The sequence below is a fragment of the Oncorhynchus gorbuscha genome, linkage group LG09 (assembly GCF_021184085.1).
Source record: "Oncorhynchus gorbuscha isolate QuinsamMale2020 ecotype Even-year linkage group LG09, OgorEven_v1.0, whole genome shotgun sequence".
Classification (NCBI taxonomy): domain Eukaryota; kingdom Metazoa; phylum Chordata; class Actinopteri; order Salmoniformes; family Salmonidae; genus Oncorhynchus; species Oncorhynchus gorbuscha.
Genome location: NC_060181.1, coordinates 61,983,328 through 62,004,064, shown reverse-complemented (window position 1 = coordinate 62,004,064; position 20,737 = coordinate 61,983,328). Strand labels below are relative to the sequence as shown.

Genomic DNA, 20,737 nt, shown 5'->3' with positions numbered 1-20,737 from the left:
GGACCACAAAGCAGGACTAGCCAGGCATGAAATGGCCTCCCCTTGCAGTAGTAGAGAGGCAGGCAGTAGGAACCTAGTGAGGTGAGACTCACCTGGATAAAGTCCACAAAGGTCCAGGGCAGCAGAGAGTCCAGGTAACCAATGTCCTTAGAGAACCTGTTGAGGATTCTTCCTGGGTCACAACAGGTGATGGAGCACAGAAGTTACATATTAGACATGTGGACCAAAGAGTATTCTGCACCACGTGTGTACTGTCAAGTAGTAGCATCTAGTTTCACTATGGCGTGTGATGTTGATTAGCATTAGCTTTCAAAAAAAACATTGAGAGAAAAAAAGAAATGATAAATTGGTGTGATTATTTGAGTTTCATGTCAGTTAAACCTTAGGAAAGCTTGATGTGACATTGTCTAATACTTACAGTAGTAGGAATTCTATTCACAGGGAGGTGTGCAAACACATGACTCATTTCGACTTCTGTTGAATCACACCATTAAGTCAGCTTGTCGTACATTGGGAGGAACAAAACTACATTATATTTCTAATCCGCGGACTAATTTGTTCGCAGACTTTGCACACAAATGTAAAGACGTTACTCAATATTTTAGATTCCTTTTGCAACAGTCCGTTTCTGCTTCTATCGAAATGAAATGCGTTACCTAGGTGGCCTCTATATTAATATAATGATGTATACACCTTGAGAGGGCGATATCAGATGGGACAAATAGAGAGACTTATCTAAATTAAACAATGAATCATTATTTGGTCTGGGTTGCATAAAGCCTGCCCTACTCTAAACGGAATACGTTGGGGACCCTTTTGTTTGGGAACAAAGGGGAGACAGAACCGCCATACCTGCCTCTCTGTCCTGACTGCCAGAGTCAATGACGTTAATTGAGTTGCGTCCAATCTGCTCAGGTGTTCATTATTCTTGAGCGGGAGGGAGCGGGGCTCTGCAGGTGTTCCTGCCTCCCTTTATTATGTGTCCTTTACAAACTTTGCTCCCCAGCCTGATCCCCGAGCACATAAGATTACACTCCAGCTGCATGCACACAAGCGCACACAGTTTACTGTAAGGCCCAGTCATAGCTAATCCCAAAGCCATGGGCAGAGAGGCTGGCAGGACAGAAAGGAGAGCTTCTCATATCTCTTGGCTTGGAGAAAGGATACTTCAGACTGGACCGTGTGGCCGGATGCTGTTCAGCACCATGTAGGGTCACTTAAATAGGCGGAAGGACACTAAACAGACGGCACGGTGATCGTCATCCCTTTTGACTTCAAGATAAGAGTCAGAATGACTCACCTTAACAACCCACTCAATATATGTCAGGCCACCACTAGGGCTGTGGCGGTCACAACGTTTCATCAGCCGGTGATCGTCAAGCAAATAACTGGTCGGTCTCACGGTAATTGACCATTAATTAACATAAACACATGTAGCATCTCCTAGCTTCCACACATAGCCTACAAGCCATTTTAGAAAGCATAATAAATCCATGTAATATAGCCTCTACATTCACAAATTCATTATTTTAGACATGTCTAAAGAAGCATGATATGAAGTACCTTTTCAGAAGTAGTCCATTTCAGAAGAAAATAATAGCATACTCTGAGTTGTCCTTATGTTAGGTCCTGAAGTGGCTATGCCAAACGGCTAGTCCATTTAGCAGACAAGATTAGCTTAGAATTCCGTGGCATTATTTTATAGTATGAAGAACACAATTGAACAAAGCTGAATAAAATCTAAATATTTTCTCCAAGAGATTTGAGCGAGTGCGTATGTGGCTATTCTGTGTCGAGCGGTTAACAAAGAAACAGGAACTCCAATGCGCTGTTGTTGGCTATGTGTTTATTTTTAAGACATTGTAAGGCTGCATGATGAGACTAATGATGATTTGAAAAAAGTTGAAAGTCATGAGCTCTGCTTTATTTTTTGTTTTTTGCGCAGGCTGTACACACGCCAATGGTCTCTCATTCACAATTTGACAAGCACATAATGCCTCAAATTTCATGGTGGCATCCCCTTTGTGACCGTAATGCACCCTAAAAAAAGATCCATGCCTTTTGCGGCCCAGAATGCTGTGTTGTGCCCTTCTCCTGGAGTGTGCTGCGCAATCCAAAGCGTCTCTCTCACACGGCTCTCTGTCAGGTGATTGGTTCTCTCACAGGCTACAAGTTAACACCGACACATCAGGGACGCAACTGCACACGTCCTTATCCAATTCCCGAGGTGAATATTGAAGAAATTGGAAAAACTGTTCACATTTACTTTGTCAGCCAACAAGATGAGTAGGCCTAACGAACAGCAAAAGCACAAGCCAATGTCAATCTACTATCCCCCATAGTACAAAAGTCGACCTATTCTATGCAAGAAATAAATATTCCAAACATAGGTCTGGGTCAGTTGCGGGATGCGATCGATCCCAAATGAATACAACCACCAGCATCAAAACAGTTTTTATGCAATGTGGCTGACGCAACAGATCAGAACGTTTATCTTAAAGTGCTGATTAGGGTATTTCTTCACATTATAAGAGCAGCAATGCACACATGGTAGTACGGTATGTTCCATTAGTGGAAAACACCATTATCAAAAGTGAACGCAAATGCAATTATGCATGTAATGCTTTTATTATACAAAAGGTGCATTTTTAATGGTGAAAATTACCTTCCCCAAACTTGAAATTCACCCCTGCTTACACACACACACACACACACACACACACACACACACACACACACACACACACACACACACACACACACACACACACACACACACACACACACACACACACACACACACACACACACACACACACACACACTTTGTAAAGCGCATTAATGTGCTTAATTTTAAAGAAGTTATTTGGCCACTTTAGTTGTGATATAAACCTTATTAAAACATATAGGCCTATGGGCTAGGCTACATGAGGTGTGTGACCATGATTAGGACAAGTCACAATAAAAAAGGTATGCTGGGCACCATTCACAAGTGATAGGCTAATATTGTCAACCATCAGATTATTCTTGATTTAATCTTCACATATACTAAATAATATATGTGACATTTGTTTTGATTTAGAATGGACCACTATCATGCACCTGTAACGAAACGGGGGCAGCTGAAAAAAACATGTCATCTATTAACTTAAATAGCGAATGGGGGACGCCTTTCCCTCTGGTATATTTTCATGCCACCCAGGTAGGCTATATGGAGTATAGTTTGCAAGTTTGGTAGGCCACTAATGACCAGCAGCAGCATCAGAGCTTGGAGATGCCTAATTACCGTGACTAAACAGTCATGTGGAATTTGACTGCCATCGTGACTTGTGACCGCCGGTGTGGCGGTAATACAGTCACTGCAACAGCCCGCGTAGTAGTATCTGGTTCATAAACGGAGTACGCTAGGCAGGCCTCTAATATTCAGGGCCTCGGCTCCCTGTAGTGAGCTTCATTCTCTAAAAACACACTGCCATCTCAGTTAGAGCAGCCAGGAGGGTATGAGCTGACTATAGGAAGGCAGGGAGAATGGAGGGGAGGTTTGGCAGGATGTGGAGGTGACCTAAAAGTTGTCTCGGTGGCTCCCAGAGGGTCCCATGGTGGTGGGCCTGTAATCACTTCTCTCCACGGCCGTAAGCAGCTTACAGCTTTATCCAAAACCACCGCTGCCGCGCCCCGCTCCCCGGCTCCCGCCTAAAAACATGCATGCAGACGAGGCCAGGGCTTTTCATAACAGCCATTGCATAAACTCAGCCGGAGCATTATTCCCCCTTACAACCCAGCAATGCTTCCAAATCAGCGCTGATTCAAAGTCAAGTGGCGTAAGCATGTTGTACACTTGGAGGCAGACTAATCTTATTCACAGTGTGAGTGGCCCTTTAGCATGCAGACTTCCTGAGGGGAGGGCTCAAGCCAAGGGGGAAGTAACGCGGCTGACTGTTATTTTCCTAGTCTCTCTCTGCTTTCTTCTGGAAACAGGAGGGGGGTGAATTATTTGTCAAACTGTGTTTGTGGAAGAGCCCATAATGCATGTATAATGTTACTGTCTAAGCCATAGATGACCTAAATCCATGTGAATCCTGCAGACAAAGCGTACAGAAAAAGGATACATTACCCCGAGTTACATCATACCATGGTTTCAGGGGGAACACGCCAGAGAGCATCACAGAGCCAATCAGCTGTTTTACTAGCAGCTCGCCTTTTCAACTGTGATACAGTTGACATCCCTCCACAAACTATAGGTAAGATCCATTTCAGGGATACAGTCACACAAAGACATTCAGTGCATGGAAATGCCTATGAGGTAAGACAGGTCCGGAACAATAGCGTCAATCACGACTGGTTCCTGTCAACAATATCACCTATTGTGTGGTGGAGGGGGATAGACACTTCAGGATATCAGCAGCATTAATATCAAACCATTTCTCATGGAGTTAGTCTCCAGGGGTGATTTGCACCCCTTTTTTTTTTGGGGGGGCTTCGCGAAATGTCAGGCCTTTCCGACCGAGGTAGCGGCCCCTTGGGTGGAGACATTAGGCGGGCAGGGCTCTCCGATCAGAGTTGAAGCAGTGGAACAGTGGGGTCTGGAGCTGGAGCAGGGCGTGTGGCAAATCGCTGTTCCCTGTAAACATCTAGATAAGGGGGCCACTATGAGCCACTCCATGTGTGGGCCCCGCTGCTGTTGGGCCGGCCTTTCACTGAGGCGGAAGCGATAATGCAGGGGAATTGGGGAGCGGGCTGACTGCTGTTGGGGCTGGAGGCTGCTGAGGTGGTGGGCTACAACTCACCTGAACTCTTGCAAAGGCCCAGAGGCCTGGGGGCCGGGGCCACCTCCCCACCCCACCGCCGGCACCTTGCTGCCAATACTAATACATTCTAAATCCATTCTCTCCGCTCACACCGCCAGGGTCCTGCAATCTCCTCCACTTCCCTTTCATGCAATTAAATAGTGGAAGTGGTGAGCGAAGGGGAGCTATATCAGCCACACTGCACACACACACACACATGGCTCCATCTCCACATTCAATTTGCACACTCCGATATCATCGTCCTCTCTGCAGCACTTTCACCACTTCTCTCATACACCAATACTGGAGCCACAAATATAGACATTAAAAACATTGCCTCCGTAGACACAATTAGATCGTCCCGTCGTTACATAGACATTGTATTGACGCTTCCCTGTGTCAACAGACACTGACACCTGGCGCTGAGGTGAACTATCTTGATAAGTGAGGGTAGAGGTTAAAAGGGGAGTGTGTGTGTGTGTGTGTGTGTGTGTGTGTGTGTGTGTGTGTGTGTGTGTGTGTGTGTGTGTGTGTGTGTGTGTGTGTGTGTGTGTGTGTGTGTGTGTGTGTGTGTGTGTGTGTGTGTGTGTGTGTGTGTGTGTGTGTGTGTGTGTGTGTGTGTGTGTATATTTACATGAGTGCGTGTTGCCTGAATGCATGTACGTGTGAGTGATGACCGTTGGTACCTCACTATGGAACTGTGCTGATCGGCCAGGGCGAGGGGGGGGGGACGTTAGCCCACTCAACGACACTAAATTAAAGGGATCAACATCAGCTCAACACATCCACTGCTCTATGATGCTGATTTCAATGGAACAGATCAGGTTGAGCAGTGATTTAAAAAAAGAATAATCACAAAACATGTTCATAAGTATCATATTGGAAAAACAAATCTAGCGTGTTATATCTGGACGTTCGGTGAAAGTTCAAATGTCGCTTTATGCATCATAACCGACTAAATCCATCGAGACATCGTAAGATTGTCAAACAATCCAATAACTTTGTACAATACGAAAAAAGTCCGACCAAGTCATTTAGCCAAGCAGTATTGCAGAGCTACAATAGCTATCCATCAATCATAATCCGCCATTGATTAGTTCAATTGTTATACAAACCACATCTATCGCAAGACAGACTTCTGTGCAGTGGTAATGTTTAACTCCCAGTAAGACGGTATGTCAGCCAACAGCATATCAAACACAGCAGCAGCACACATCACTTACAAGTGTAAACAGTTGTCAAATCCTTAACAACGCCGGCATCACTCACACTTTGTTGGCAACACAAGGGAAAGTCACACAGACCAAGTCTGGGAGAGAAAACAACAGCGAGAGACACAGCAATACCAGCGCTGACAATACCCCCGATGACAATAGCTCTGTCTATCGTCTGTTCTATTAATTCAAGGGGAGTACCTGCTTCACAATTACAGCATGAGAAAAGTACAGCATGATTCAGAAGACTTCATAAACAGATGAAGACAAACCTTAGAAATGACATTCAAAAAGGCAGAGATATGTTGTGGTGGTTTGATAGGTTGTCAATAGCATTTTTTTTTAGCGGGGGGGGTGCAAGACCACAGGAGAACCTATATACCTATATTCTAATAGAAAAAGGTTGTGTCTGATCTGAATCCAGTCAGACATACTGGAGTGTTTTCCAGTCTAGGGCTGTGAGGCTGGAAGGATTGGACCGGTCCATCAATGGTTACTGATAGCAACACAACGGCAATCAGATAGCAGCATCTGTTAAGCTTCCCCTTCACTGCACTATTGAACAGATGATTACATTATTCAAACTGTTTGTGCTCCTCCTATGTGTAGATTACCAGGGAGGTACACGCCCAGGTAAGCTGTCAGGTAGACGAGCAGACAAAAGGACGGCGGCAGCAAAAACAAAACCCAAAGATTAAGACCCCACACTGTTTGCTCCAAACGCAACGTCCTAAAGAAACCTGCATCGCCCCACTACACACTTCTAATGCGGAAACCACAACGCTACCAAAAAAAGCACCCTGAAATCATACATGTAGTTTTGCTACCATCTTATGATGACTCATTCTACTGATAAGTTTCCTTCATGCTGAAAATGCCCAACCGTGCTGATTGTGCTGTACATGCATGTCACTATGGCGAGATTAGCCCGAGGAATTATGTGCCGACAGGTGAACAATGGCATAGGAAAAGGGTAGTTATCAAAGTGGCCCATGATATCTGACCTGGATTATGAATGAAAAAAGGGAAATGTGAAAATATATATTTACCACAGAAACATCAACAACTTTCAGATGAAGAATCAATTTGAACAATTTCAGGTAGACTTGTTGAAACAATCTTTTTAACGGAGCCATATTGTGAAGCAGCCTTGTTTACATGAAGATAAGGAGGAAGTGTCCTTTAGAGTGGGTCATCTTAGTTGTGGTGTTTTAAAATCATGTCCATCTGCCCACTCCACTCTGTCCAAACAGCTACAGCCTACAAAGCTAATTAAATAAACAAAGATTTCTGATACAGTTCAACTGGCCTTGTATTTGCTCAGCTCTGTCGTTCAAATACCAGACTCTGTCCAAGACCTAGAGCAAACAGTATTCATTCAATATCATTGTTTGCTTTTTGGTTCGCGCTCACGGTTAATAGATAACCCTCTCCTCAGTCATTTCAAAAGACGTCACACCTAAGCACAGACTTATTTCACATGCATTTTGACTCACAATTTAACTCTTGGGCGATTGGTTTTATGATTACAGTTTATATGAAGCAGTTCTTGGAAACAAAAATCAACTCTGGGATGTTCCAAATAGACAGCATTGTCCTTAAACCCTAAACAGCACCCATATAACTAACAAGTGTCTCTTTAAAGTCCAGATAACCCTGTGATAGTCACCCAGGAAGTGTAACCATATCTAGCAGGTATATTACTACGTGAATGATTTCTTTAGATTTTTATTAATAACACAATATTACTAAGAATAGTGCATGTATTTGATTTCTGAGACAAATCAAACATTTGGAATTTTAAAACAGATATGAATCAATTGTCTAAAAGCTGTTTTTGTGTTTACCTCAGTGGAGAGCCGTTGTAAAGCGGGGACAGACATAGGTGAGCATCTAGCCTACTGTATATGTAAGCCACTGCAGAAACTGATATGTCCCAGGAATAGTCTGCACTCTAGTGGGCAGAATGGTGATTTAAGAGGACTCAAATGTAAGCAAACCGACTGTACTTTTGACACTAAACAGGTGAGGATGGCATCTCGCCTTAAAACATTAACTGGCCCGCTGTGGTTAAAAAAACGCATGTGGTTATACTGTGTGTCCTTGAAGAAATGTACACATGGAGATGGCTGGGCCCCTTACCAATGGGATTGATGTCGAAGAAGCGGACAGGGGTGCGGAGGATGGCGGTGAACATGCGGTTGTGGAGGGTCTGGGCTGAGTTCACCAGGACGTTGAAGAACACAAGACTACGCAGGAAGCCAAATACGATGGTGGCCCCTGTTAAACCTATACACAAACAGAACAGGGTACAAAAAGATACAAATACATCGGGAGAGTACATTAGTACTTTCCCCCTCTCCAAGCCGGTCAACTGTTCACTTCACTGCACCATTGTTGGAACTGAAAACTCCAAATGGGGCTAGATTCCACTACAATCTCTCCCTCAGTGATTCACTTTTTTATTCTTGAAGGCTGAGCTGCCAATAGTGATTGCGAACACAGGCTGAGGGGAAAACTGAAGAGGCGAGGGAGTCATGGGAAGACAATCGCATCAGACCTAAGAGCAATCCAACTCTTGAAGACAAGAAAAACACTCCTATCTTCCCTAGCAGCTGAGGCCCGTACAAACAGAGTACAGACACTGGGCCTTGAAGGCCTTGGGCTCTAGCCAAAGCCCGGGGATGTGTTCAGTGAATGGCTGGGTTGTGCGGAGCCTCAGTGGCAGACAAAGGGAGCTGAGCTCATTGTGCCTCACCTGCGTAAACACCCAAGTAAAGGTCAAGGTCCAGCTGCTGAGTGGCACTGCTGCCATTGTGGATGGGCTCCGTCACATTGAGATGCTCCTGTTTAGAGGCCCTGCTCGGCACAGAGGAATCAAAGCCACAAAGTCATCAATAGAAGAAAGCAGAAATCTGGAGGCAGGGTACAAAGCAATATGTTCCTAACCTGGGATAAAAGGTCAGCTTGAACAGCAACACATCAAAGTCAACAAAAACGCCATCGATCGGGATCATAAAAACAATGGTATTTCATAAGACCAAATCAACCACGAGCGCTCAAACGGTTCTGACCAATTATTTCATTCATTTGTAAGCAAACAGGTTATGATGTTAACTCAATATCATTTTTGGGGACAAATTCAGCAACTGAACTTAGGTATTAACGGAATCAAAACATTGAATTTCTCACCAGTAAGCAAGCCACCAATCCTGTAGAATATATGTGATCTTGAAAATATATAATGAAAAAGCACATTAGTTCTACATTCCACATTATTCCGTACAATCACATTGATCTCCTACAGTATGTTAGAAAATGTTCAATAGCCAACTTGTGATTTTTGTTTTATTGCTACATTAAAATACCTTCACTGTGTTGTAGTGTAAAAGCCACTCACATGTGCCAGCAGGTTAAGGAAAACTAGGGCCAGGAGAACCAGGACGTTAGCACCTGCTCTGAAGTACTTCAGATAAAGATGGAGACCGATGGTTCCCTCTGAACGACTCTCCTCCAACACGTGTTGCACGGGCTAAAAACACACACAAATAGTCAAGCAAATGATTATTCCTGGACGACATCTACAGAGTAACAATCAAAAAGACTCAGCCGAGTGACAATTTCTTGAGCAGATGATCAGGGGACCAGAACATAATTGGAAATAACTTGTAGACCGCAAATTGACCGCAAGAAGATGAACAAGTTACAATATTTGACTGAAACAATTTCAAACCTTTCTTCGCTTACAAATGTATCACATAGATCTCTATTATGCGTGGGAATACTTTGGAACTAAAATCCCTTGGAGCTGATTTGCTGGTGTTTTTACAGCCTGTTATGTCCAACAAAAATGTTACTTTATTTTTTATTTTTGGGAGGCCAAATAAAACTACCCGCGGGCCAAGACTGCCCGCCAGTTGAGGAACCCTGATGTCGGCCCACTGATGGTAGAGCAAGTGAAACCATCTACTGCTCTCTAGTGGGAGAAAAGAGGAAGCAGCAGACAAATGTTTTAACTACAGCAGATTCGATGAGTTTTAGTCACAGGGTATCAGATGTAGTCGCAGGGTACAGTGAAATTCTTATGCTCCGAGCTCCAACAGTGGAGGTAAAAGAAAAGAAGTGAATGAGGGGTAGGAAGTCAGGGGGAAGGAGGGGGACGGGAAGCAGGTAGCTGTCTCGTGGCTATTCAGCAGCCTGATGGTCTGGGGGTAGAAGCTATTGGCCAGTCTGACAGCTTGCCATGATACTCCTATACTGCCTGCGTCTGAGTGATGGAAGCGGAGAGAACAGGCTGTGGCTCGGGTGGCTGAGGTCCTTGATGATCTTCTTGGCCTTCCTGTGAAAGGTGCGTTCGGCTGAGCATTACCACCCTCTGTAGAGTCTTGCGGTCAGTGGCAGTGGAGTTGCCGTACCAGGCCGTAATGCAGCCCGACAGTATGTTCTCGATGGTGCTCCTGTAGAACACTGTGGGCCCTCGGGGACAGGCCAAGTCACTGCCGTGCCTTCTTCACCATGGTGTCTGTGGTTTGACCATTTCAGCTCGGAGATGGGTATGGACAGGAACTTGAAGGTTTTTGACGGTCTCCACAGTGGCCCCATTGATGAGAATGGGGGCGTGTCCAACCTGTTTCCTCCTGATGGCAACAATCAGCTCCTTTGTTTTGCTGATGTTGAGGGAGAGGTTGTTTACCTGGCACCATGTCGTCAGAGTGCCTAACTCCTCTGTAGCCTTCTAGTTGTTGTTGGTGATCATGCCTACTACCGTTGTGTGGTCAGCAAACTTGGAATTGGAACTGTGAGGCTACGCAGTCTTGGTTATACAGGGAGTACAAGAGGGGGACTGAGGACGCACCCTTGTGGGGCCCCCATGTTGAGGATCAGTGTGGAGGAGGTAATGCTGCCAGCCTTCACTGCCTGGGGGCAGCCCATCAGGAAGTCCAGGACCCAGTTGCATAGGAAGGAGTTCAGTCCCAGGGTTGTGAGCTTTGTGAGGAGCTTAGAGGGCACTATTGTATTGAAGGCCGAGGTATAGTCGATGAAAAGCGTCCTCACACATCCATTCCTTTTGTCCGGGTGGGTAAAGGCAGTGTAATGGTGATTGCACTGTCTGTGGATCTGTCAGAGAGAGGGTTGAGTGTGTCTGGGAGGGAGGAGGTGATGTGGTCTTTGACTAGCCTCTTAAAGCACTTCATGACGACAGAAATGATTGCAACGGGTCAGTATTAATTCAGTTCAGTTACTTTCTCTTTCTTGGGCATGATAGTGGACATCTTGAAGAAGGTGGGGATGATAGCCTGAACTACAGAGAGAATTTTTCAGAAAACACAACAGCTAGCTGGTCTGCACATACTCTGATGCCGCAGCTAGGAATACCATTTAGGCTGGCAGCCTTGCGAGGGTTAACACTTCCATACATCCTCTGTGGAGACTGTGAGGACGTACCCCTCGTTGTCCTCGGGGGCTCTCCTCGGCAGTTCAGAGCCGTTATGCTCGATGCGGGAGGCGTTTAGTTCATGCGTTAGGGCGGCGTTCATGATCATTAGACGCTCCTGCCACATACGCCTCATGTCCGACCCGCTGAATCGCTCCTCCACTTTGTCCCTATACTTGTGTCTCTCCATCTTGTTCGATCGACATAGGCCATATTTGTACTATTTATACATGCAATGGTCCCCGGTCTCCTTGTCGTGTTCATGAGCAGCATTGCTCTCCTTTTCCCCCTACAAGGTTGCCATCAAGCCACGTTTTTTTGAAAGAAACCATCGGTATCATATCTATGCATTTTTTCCTATGAATCCGGAGACTCTGTTCATTGATTATAGTGACTATTCATTGATTTAGTCCCCAGAGGCACCCCGGAACATATTCCAGTCCATGTGATCAAAACAGTCATGGCGCATGGATTCTGACCGGTCAGACCAGCATTTTAAAACAGACACGACCACCAGAACTTCCCTCAAGTCTGCGTTTGAAGGCGGGATTATCTATACAAAACCGTGGAGAAGCTTGCAAGTTCCTGTATGTTTTCCCATCACACCACCTGTTATTGGTAATACAGCAGATGCCACCACCTTTGTTCTTGCCAGAAAGTCAGCTTCCTAATTTGCTCAATGTACTGTAAACCCTGCTGGTTGTATATAATCCATTTGGATGTAGGAGGAAGGCCAAATCGGATGTCCCTCTGGAAGGAGATCCTCGCTCTCAATTCGTCAATTTGTTCAATGTTTGAACATTTTTCGAGTAGCATGCTTGGCAATGGAGGCATCTCAATCTCACTAAGATGCCTCCACGTCTGCCTCTCAATCAGGTTCTTCATTTCCTTCTCTCCGATAGGACTCCCAGGTGCCTCAGCGAAGAGGCTGGACCATGAGCAATGGTCAAAAGTATGGGCTTTGGTCAAAAGTAGTGCACCAAATAGGGAATAGGCTGCCATTTGGGATGCTACCTCAGATATGATCCCCTGTCATTCTTCTGACAAACAAGACAGAATAGGAAGGTGTGTGCTCTCCCAGGGGATCAGACAGAAATGTGTGGAGGGAGGGTGTTACTACACTGTTACCCACCTCTGGTTGGTCCACTCCCTCCATCACAGAATGCATGGAGGAGGAGAGGGAGGGCATAGAGCTCTGGGATAGGGTGTGTGGGGAGCCGGTGAGTGTGCCTGGGGCAGGCTCCCCCTTCCCCTCCTCCTCGTCCTCCTCATCCTTTTTCAGCAGCGAGGTGAAGTCTAATCCAGAGCCCTGGAGTTCCGTGAACGTACCCCGCGCCACCATGTGACCCTAGAAAGAAAGTTCTTAGGTCAGCCCCCTGAGGTGTGTTTACCAAGTTGTGCTATTCATGGTTTTACCTCCTCCACGTCACTGCCACTGTTATGAATGTTCTACAGACACCGCAGCCATGTTGGTGCCCAAAAGTCAAATCAAGTGTTATTTGTCACACATACACATGGTTAGCAGATGTTAATGCGAGTGTAGCGAAATGCTTGTCCAGCCAGTCCAGAGATGCCCAGCCATTCTGAACATGGGCTTATGACTGTTTCGTCTAAATTACACTAGTGGCCTGAAAACACGATGACATTGATATGCACCGAGTACAACTCTCAGCCGGGAGTCATCCTTAAATGTAAAAAAAACAAAAACAAAAAAACAATAGTGACTAAATGTGCAACCCATGAATAGAGATGGTATGGTACAGCATTTGAGCCACCCGTACGCATACACACAGACACACTCACTTCCTTCAGAACTAGGATCTGGTCTGCAGCCTTCAGGTACTGCAGCTGGTGGGTGACAAGGATGCGCGGCTTCTTCCGCAACAGGCCACAGATACACCTAGGCAGGTAGACATATAGCAGCACAACAAACAGGTAGAAATAGCTTACTGGTTTCGTCAAAGTATTCCAAATGCATGCGGGAGCGATGCTGTGCTAGTGGGAATGCTTCCAGCTGCTCAAGGACTTACTGCTCAAAGAGGTGTTTCCCCACCTCAGCATCCACAGCACTGAGAGGGTCATCCAGCAGGTAGATATCAGCATCCTGGTACACTGCTCTGGGATGGAAGGACACACACACACACACACAGCTTCATTCACTTTAACCAATGACACACAGCTATAATACAAGTTTCACGTAAAACAACACATGTTATAATTACAGCAAAAATCCGTTTTCCTGACCCTATGACCTGGCTCGGGAAAACGCTTGGCCCAATTTGTAATATAAAGTGGATGTGTTCCACTACTGCTGTTGGACAGAGAGAGAGAGACGTACCTGGCCAGGCTGACCCGGGCCTTCTGTCCCCCGCTGAGGGTGGTTCCTCTGTCCCCTATCACCTCCAGGTCCCCATCAGGCAGCAGCTCCATGTCCTACACATACAAAACAGTAGCAGACTACGACACTTATCACGGGGAATCAATCACATTCACACAGTGCACGGAACGTCTATCGTGATATATTGCATCTAGACAGGCAACGATTCAGACGGTAGATATTTGTCAATGAGAGTCTTACTCTCTTGAGGGCGCAGGCTCGGAGGACCCTCTCATACTTCTGAGGGTGGAGCGCTTTGCCAAACAGGATGTTACTCCTGATGGTCCCTGGGAAAATCCAGGGCTGCTGGGATGCATAGGTCAGTTCGCCTTTGAACTTGACCACGCCCTTATCCGGGGTCAGCTCCCCCAGGATGGTGCTGAGTAGAGAGGACTAAGATATGAGATAAGTTATTAAAGACATGTAGAAAAAGAGGGTGATATGCACATCCCACAATTGAGATAACCGGGACAGTGCAAAAAATAATACTTGGATAAAGAAATGAGAGGCTCGCAACACAGAATATTATTGCTCCTCAATTGCCTTTCATTCCTGCAACAGTGGAGAGCAGCAACATTCTGCGTGGGCCTCTCAGAAGTTAAGATATGGCATTAAGCAGTACAACTACCAGGTGTAGAGTAAGATTAGAAAGTAAATTGTAATTCGATTAAGGAATGCAGTGGCATACTGCTCATGTAAGGGTTTAATGAAGATTAAGGTCAAGCTTTCAGCATAGCCAGCTGTCAAGAACAAAAACACAGGCAAGGTAATACCCTCGCTCTTATAATCATTGATATATTCTCAGGTTTTTGAGTAATACTACCCCATATGCCCTGTAACACATACGGTATGCATCTTCATCTCTAACTTGTAGTGAGCTTTTCACAGTACAAAAAAGGCAGACCTTTCCAGCCCCGACTGGTCCAATGACAGCCAGGAGTTGCTCTGACCTCAAAGTGAAAGACAGGTTCTGCAGCGTCGGAGAGTCTAGTGCCTGTTGAGACCACAGAGGAACATGAGTGGGTGAACAACATCCTTGCAGTATATAGGCTACTGTACACATACAGATTGAAGGTCAGGCCTACGTACAACGGAGCAAGGCAGACACTGCTTGGTCATTTGCGTCATGACATCACCTTCCTGAGATCTAAGGTCAATTCTCCTTACTGAAGAGATAAGCTAGCGGTTTTCTAGGAGGGTTGTAATGGTTGGCTTAGAGTGTAAATAACAGATGGGAGCATGGTATCAAGCCCCGGTGCAGGCTTGTACATGCACTATTTCCGAGTGATGCCAAAGGAGCTCGAGTCTTGGTCAAAACAACCATGCTGAAATAGGCTTCCCCACCTTGTTCCAGAAGCAGATTAAATCCTTTATTTCCACCATACAGTCCTTCTTCTCTGCCACAGGGAGTCCAAGATCCTGCGCCGAACCAACTTCCTCCAGCATAAGAAAATTCTGTGAGAAAAAAAGAAGAAGAAGAAAACCCTGAATTGAGCCGATCGGCCAGACACATTTTAGGCACATAATAAACCTTGCACCACTGCATTGAATGGAATATAAGAGCATCAGATAATGATGTACTCTAGCCTACAGGTGTCCAATCACAGCAGTATCATGTTCAACTTTACCAGCTGTACCTAGTTAATTCCTGTGTGCATTTACTTTAGTGTAGTGTGACGTTGCCCTGAGACGCTGATCGTGGGTCAGTTTTGCATTTCCCCTACTAACTGTTAACGCTAGGATTGGGTGAAGAGGAAGCTGACCACTAGATCTACAGCTAAGGGAAATATAATCCAGGAGCGTTTACCTTGATCCTGCGGATGCTGATGAGAGCCTCAGAGACCTTCTCTACGGCATTGGGGAAGAAGAGGGTGACGGTGAGTCTCACAGCCCCGTACAGAGAAACGGCCACAAATACCCGGCTGGCAGAGATCCTGTTCCCCATCAACACATAGACAGTGAAGGTGATGAAGACGATGATCTTGCTGGCCACAAAGAAGGAGGCCATGTTGAGGCCTCTCAGGTAAGAGCTCTTCATGATCTTGGAGATCTCCTTCCTGAAAGTACAAGGAGAGGGAGAGGTTTTCAGATGTTTGTTTTGCTACAAAGATATTACAGTACTGTGAGTTCCATGCCTAAGGAGCCGAAGGCTGCTAGGTCACAAATCTGATGTAATCTGATGTTGACCTCTTGAGTTTTAGCCTACAGTATAACATTAGAACAAACGTGTTGATCATGTCTAACGTTCCCTCTTAGAATAGGGGGACTAAGGTTGTGGTGGGGAGAGTGGAGGCAGTAGATGACATTCTGTTGAATGAAGAGAGTACTTGTGTGTGGTATAAGAGGTCTTTAATTTAGGTATCTGACAGTGTTTTGTTTTCTTTCAATCCTGGCACTACACACCCGATTCCAGTAATAAACTCAACAAACCCTTGATTAGTAGAACCAGGTGTGTAGTTCTACAGCAGAAAAAAACTAAGGTTGTGTTCCTCTGCTCGGATGTTTCTGGCGCATGACAGAATAGGTATTTTACGTATCAGCTAACCTCATCATGTCTCCTAGCAATCGGGTGCCGGACGGCACTGTCCATGAGTGGCACGCAAGCATTGGTTTATGCATGCAACATCTCAGCGAGGGGAAACAAAAATGTGCGTTCCTTTGAGTCTCCAGGACCAGGATTGAGAAACACTAACCTAACACGTTTAAAGTCAAACTCGGGACACTGTCAGGTTCTGACTAGCTCGGGTCCTCATGCCTGGCCAGGCTAACTATGACTGACCTAAGGGTAGACTCAGCGAAATGACGATGCCAAAAGCGGCCCCGCAGGATAATGAGATAAGCACGACGCAAGACTTCGCTCTCACACAGGATCTGCACATGCGTACAGATTGGTGTCTTGCTGTTACTGTTAGAGCGTAGTAGCCATGGGACTAAAACACAAAAGAAGTCGAGCCTCGTGCTTCGACGCTCTTCGTTCTTCGCCATTCTCACAAACTTCAACATGTGGAAATACTGTGCGTTGGGATAGTATCCACTTTCAAATGCATATTGCAAAATCGGGTTGATTTGGCACTGGGAAACGGTAGAACTGTTCCGATACGAGTTTGAATAGTTAAAAGATGACTTCCAAGCTATACAATTCAGACGCAATCGTCGTAAACCGGGGAAATCAAACACAAAATAAGTCAATCAAATATAATTCACCTTCTGACTTCATCTACCAGAGCTGCAAAAGGCTTCTCCCAGGCATACATCTTGATGATCCGGATCCCAGAGACCACTTCGTTCATCGTGCGTATTCTGTTGTCTGTCAAGGCTGCGGTTGTGCCCCTAAACATTGTAAGAGACAAATCACTTTATCGAGGCATTTGAGTCAGTGCGATGTTTGCCATTCAGCAGATGACAGGGGGGGGGGGTTTCATTTTACACTCATGTTTCATTCATCACTTTGACTTTCATTTTAGAGTTTCAGCTGGTATTTAAACTAAAGCTTGGTCAAACTGGGCCATATTTATGAATCACCCTTGTAGATCGGTCAGGAGGCATGGCTATGTCGCAGCCTAGAGGAAGCATCTGGGGTCAAAAGCTCACTTGATCTACACTTAAATGAAGAGACCTGGGCTTACAGTAATAACCCATCTGGAACAAGTACTGTAGCAGACTAACAGGACACCACACCCATGGGTAGAGTAATAAACCAGACAGGTTTGTAAAACCCTTGGCATGAAAGCAAAAAGGCATCAAAGTCTTTCCACCAGCATTATTTCACAGTGCCAAGGTATCCACACGTGACACGCGTAGCGACTTACAACGTCAAAGCAAAACTGGTTCACACACCCACACCACCCCCATTTGTTTTCACACTGCTGCTACTCACTGTTAATTATCTATGCACAATCACTTCACCCCTACCTACATGTACAAATTACCTCGACTATAACCTGTACCCCCACACACTGACTCGGTACCGGTACCCTCTGTATATAGCTTCGTTATTGTTATTTTATTGGGTTATTTTTTAAATATTTTTTTAAAACTTTAGTTTATTTGGTAAATATTTTCTGAACTCTTATTGAACTGCACTGTTGGATAAGGGCTTGTAAGTAAGCATTTCACAGTAAGGTCAACACTTGTTGTATTCAGCACGTGACAAATAAAGTTTGAATTGATACATTATGGTACAGGTACAGTACCTGAAAGAGGAGAACAGGCGACCAAACAGAGTCTGTATAGGCATCAGGAAGACCAGGACGGCCATTCCTGCAAGGCATGATGGGCCGATCTCATACCATAACAACACCATCACAGCCGCTGCTTGTAGAGGACCCACCCAGAGGAAGTGCAAAAAGATAGTGACCTGTGGAAGGATGGGAGAAGAGCTGTATGCTATTGAGCAGTGTCATTTGATACGCAAATATCTTGAATGTGTCTTTTCAGCGCCTACCTCATCAAACTTGTTGACGTCGTTGGATAAGAGGTTGACGATTTGTCCAGTGGTGGTTTTTCCCAGCGCTGTGCTGTTAAGACAGAGGGCCTTTGGAGATATCAAAGGACCGTGTGTATTTAGATTCACGCAACAGTCAATTTGCATGCCTCGTGTGATAAACATGCACTGTAAAGATATTTAAAAGATCGCTGATGACTAGCTGAATGACCTGTCATTATAGCTAAGAGTGTTTCCGTAGTGACGAGACAAGGTGGGGGGAGAAAAAAAAACGAAAAAAAAAAAACCTTGGGGGTCATGTTTATATAGGTTTTAATCTGAGAGCTGGAGGTTACTGACCTTCCGATAGATCATGTGACACATGGCCACCCGGATCTTCATCCCGGCTCGCTGCACGTGGTAGAAGTAGAGGTGGTGCAGAGCAGCCAGACCCAGGGTGGACAGGGAGACGCCTGCAGCATAGCCACAGGCCTCATACAGAGCATCCATGTTGTCAGGGTCATAGCTCTCAAAATACCGGATGAGCTTCCCAAGAAGTACTGGCTGAATCACTTTGATAATTTCCTGATGAGAGGGGAAACAAACAACTACTTCAAGGTCTCAGAGAGGGTGACGTCACCGAGTGAAATGCTACGAGCACACATCACTAACTAGCTAGCCATTTCACACCAGTTACACATTCATGGGTAAGCTCCTCTGTGAATATTGTAAGTATATGCCTGCAGACAGTGTTTGTGGTACCTCAATGAGAGTAAATATTCCTATGACAGAATAGGACCTCCAATAGCACGCAATGAGGACTCTGGTTAGTCTGGGTGTTCGCAGGTCCTTAGCAGCCCACTGTACTTCTTGATCCCAGTACCTACAGACAATAGCAATGTAATAACACTCAAACAACAGCCACAGCATCCAACGTACTGCATTCATCAAACTCTCAGAATGTGTCCGGGTTGCATTTATTTAACTGGGCAAGTTAGTTAAGAACACATTCTTATCACAATGACGGCCTACCCCGCTCCAACCCAGACGACGCTGGGCCAATTGTGCGCCACCCTGGTGATACAGCCTGGAATAGAACCAGGGACTGTAGTGTCCTAGCCCGCTGTGCCACTCGGGAGCGCATAAAAAGGTGTGACTTACCACTGTAAATCTTCTCCTAGTCTCTCAGATCCATCCTCTGGGAGAACTTTGTACATGTCATGTTCCTCTAGCCTCCGATTATAGCCGATACGGAATAAAGGATTCAGCCAGCTGGTGACAAAGGAAGTATGCGTTTATGTACAGAACACGTATACAGTAAATATGTTAAGTAAAGTTCAGAGTAAGTTGGATAAAAGCGTCTGCTAAATGGCATATATTATTATTATTATTATACTGGTAGAGGATAACAAACAGTATGTTGGATGTTTTGTTATTCACACATGCATTCAAAAAAAGAAGGCCTAAAACTTATACACATTTGAATGCATGTTCTGAATAAACAAAGTACCATAATACAGTTCAAATGTAAATGTTTACTTTAGGCACACTCGCAGCAATCAAACCAAACAGCCCTGTGGACTGACAGTTTTGTTTTAAACTTTCATAGAAGAAGTGATGAGGTCATTGTCTCAGCACCTTATCTACCGGCAGTCGTCCGTGTCCTTGCGCTCTAGAAGGCTATGGCAACCGAGCTGGTAGGATACACGTCGGGATACTTGCAAGCGTCATTCACACTTGAACATTCATAGCAACTGTCAAAACCTATTCGGCTTTGTCTGTCAATAGCTGTCAAACATTGCCGCTACTGTACTGTTCTTACCAGAAGAAAATCTTGGAAAGAAGATTAGCTGTAGCGGATGGATTATCCTTCGCCTCTTTCCGCAAAGGTTCCATGCTCTGACAGTGAATGTAGACTGAAAACAACCTGTGTATGTAGCTGAAAATATATCATTAAATACAGAAGGAAACTTAATAGAAAATATAGATTATTTTCTCACCGGCAACACATAGCCTACAATCGACACAGATAATGAGACCCGTGTGAAGCTAGATAATGAACTGTGCATAAGAGCCGCGGCTCGGTTTTCATCAGTGCGACCGCGCACCCCGCCATTGAGGGGATTCGATTAATGCCCCCGGTAAACCGGGTTTATGTTGATTGCATTCAATTTGGAGCAGAGTGCCCCGTTCTGGACGACGGCGAAATCGGCTCAAAACAAACGCGACATAGATTAATAACGTGTACTAATGAGTAGAATTCCGTGTTTTTACATGTGAATGTAATAGCTTTTGATAAAAACGCTTTATCTGACTTCCCAATGCTAACGCATGCCAGAACTTATTCTATGGTATATTGCGGTCACACAATTGAATGTACATCCCGCCACCTACTGTGCGGGATGGAAACAGGAGTCCCACAAAACTAAACCAAATAAACCTACCAAAAAAATCAATCAAACGACGTTTGATTAAGTTAAAAAATAAAAACCGATCTGATCC

The 20,737-nt window shown here is 45.2% G+C and overlaps 1 protein-coding gene across 3 annotated transcripts in view; it reads right to left on the bottom strand.

The window, feature by feature from the left end:
- Positions 1–20,338, bottom strand: part of LOC124043913 (ATP-binding cassette sub-family C member 4-like) — a 47,859-nt gene extending 27,521 nt beyond the window's left edge. For 2 of the 3 annotated variants that reach the window (XM_046363060.1, XM_046363063.1), the window contains exons 1-20: positions 20,058–20,338; positions 19,397–19,507; positions 18,998–19,118; positions 18,596–18,820; positions 18,257–18,346; positions 18,006–18,169; positions 17,017–17,142; positions 15,620–15,869; positions 15,157–15,267; positions 14,717–14,806; positions 14,014–14,205; positions 13,774–13,868; positions 13,466–13,552; positions 13,239–13,335; positions 12,568–12,783; positions 9,402–9,533; positions 9,194–9,231; positions 8,760–8,860; positions 8,144–8,290; positions 93–172 (exon numbers count right to left, since the gene is read on the bottom strand). In XM_046363060.1, the coding sequence (XP_046219016.1) occupies positions 93–172; positions 8,144–8,290; positions 8,760–8,860; positions 9,194–9,231; positions 9,402–9,533; positions 12,568–12,783; positions 13,239–13,335; positions 13,466–13,552; positions 13,774–13,868; positions 14,014–14,205; positions 14,717–14,806; positions 15,157–15,267; positions 15,620–15,869; positions 17,017–17,142; positions 18,006–18,169; positions 18,257–18,346; positions 18,596–18,820; positions 18,998–19,118; positions 19,397–19,507; positions 20,058–20,131 (2,547 nt within the window). In that variant the 5' untranslated portion in view covers positions 20,132–20,338. Of the gene's footprint in view, positions 1–92; positions 173–8,143; positions 8,291–8,759; positions 8,861–9,193; positions 9,232–9,401; positions 9,534–12,567; positions 12,784–13,238; positions 13,336–13,465; positions 13,553–13,773; positions 13,869–14,013; positions 14,206–14,716; positions 14,807–15,156; positions 15,268–15,619; positions 15,870–17,016; positions 17,143–18,005; positions 18,170–18,256; positions 18,347–18,595; positions 18,821–18,997; positions 19,119–19,396; positions 19,508–19,873; positions 20,009–20,057 lie in introns of those variants that run through there. The other variant, XM_046363061.1, reaches the window with a different exon arrangement.
- Positions 20,339–20,737: the final 399 nt, after the last annotated feature.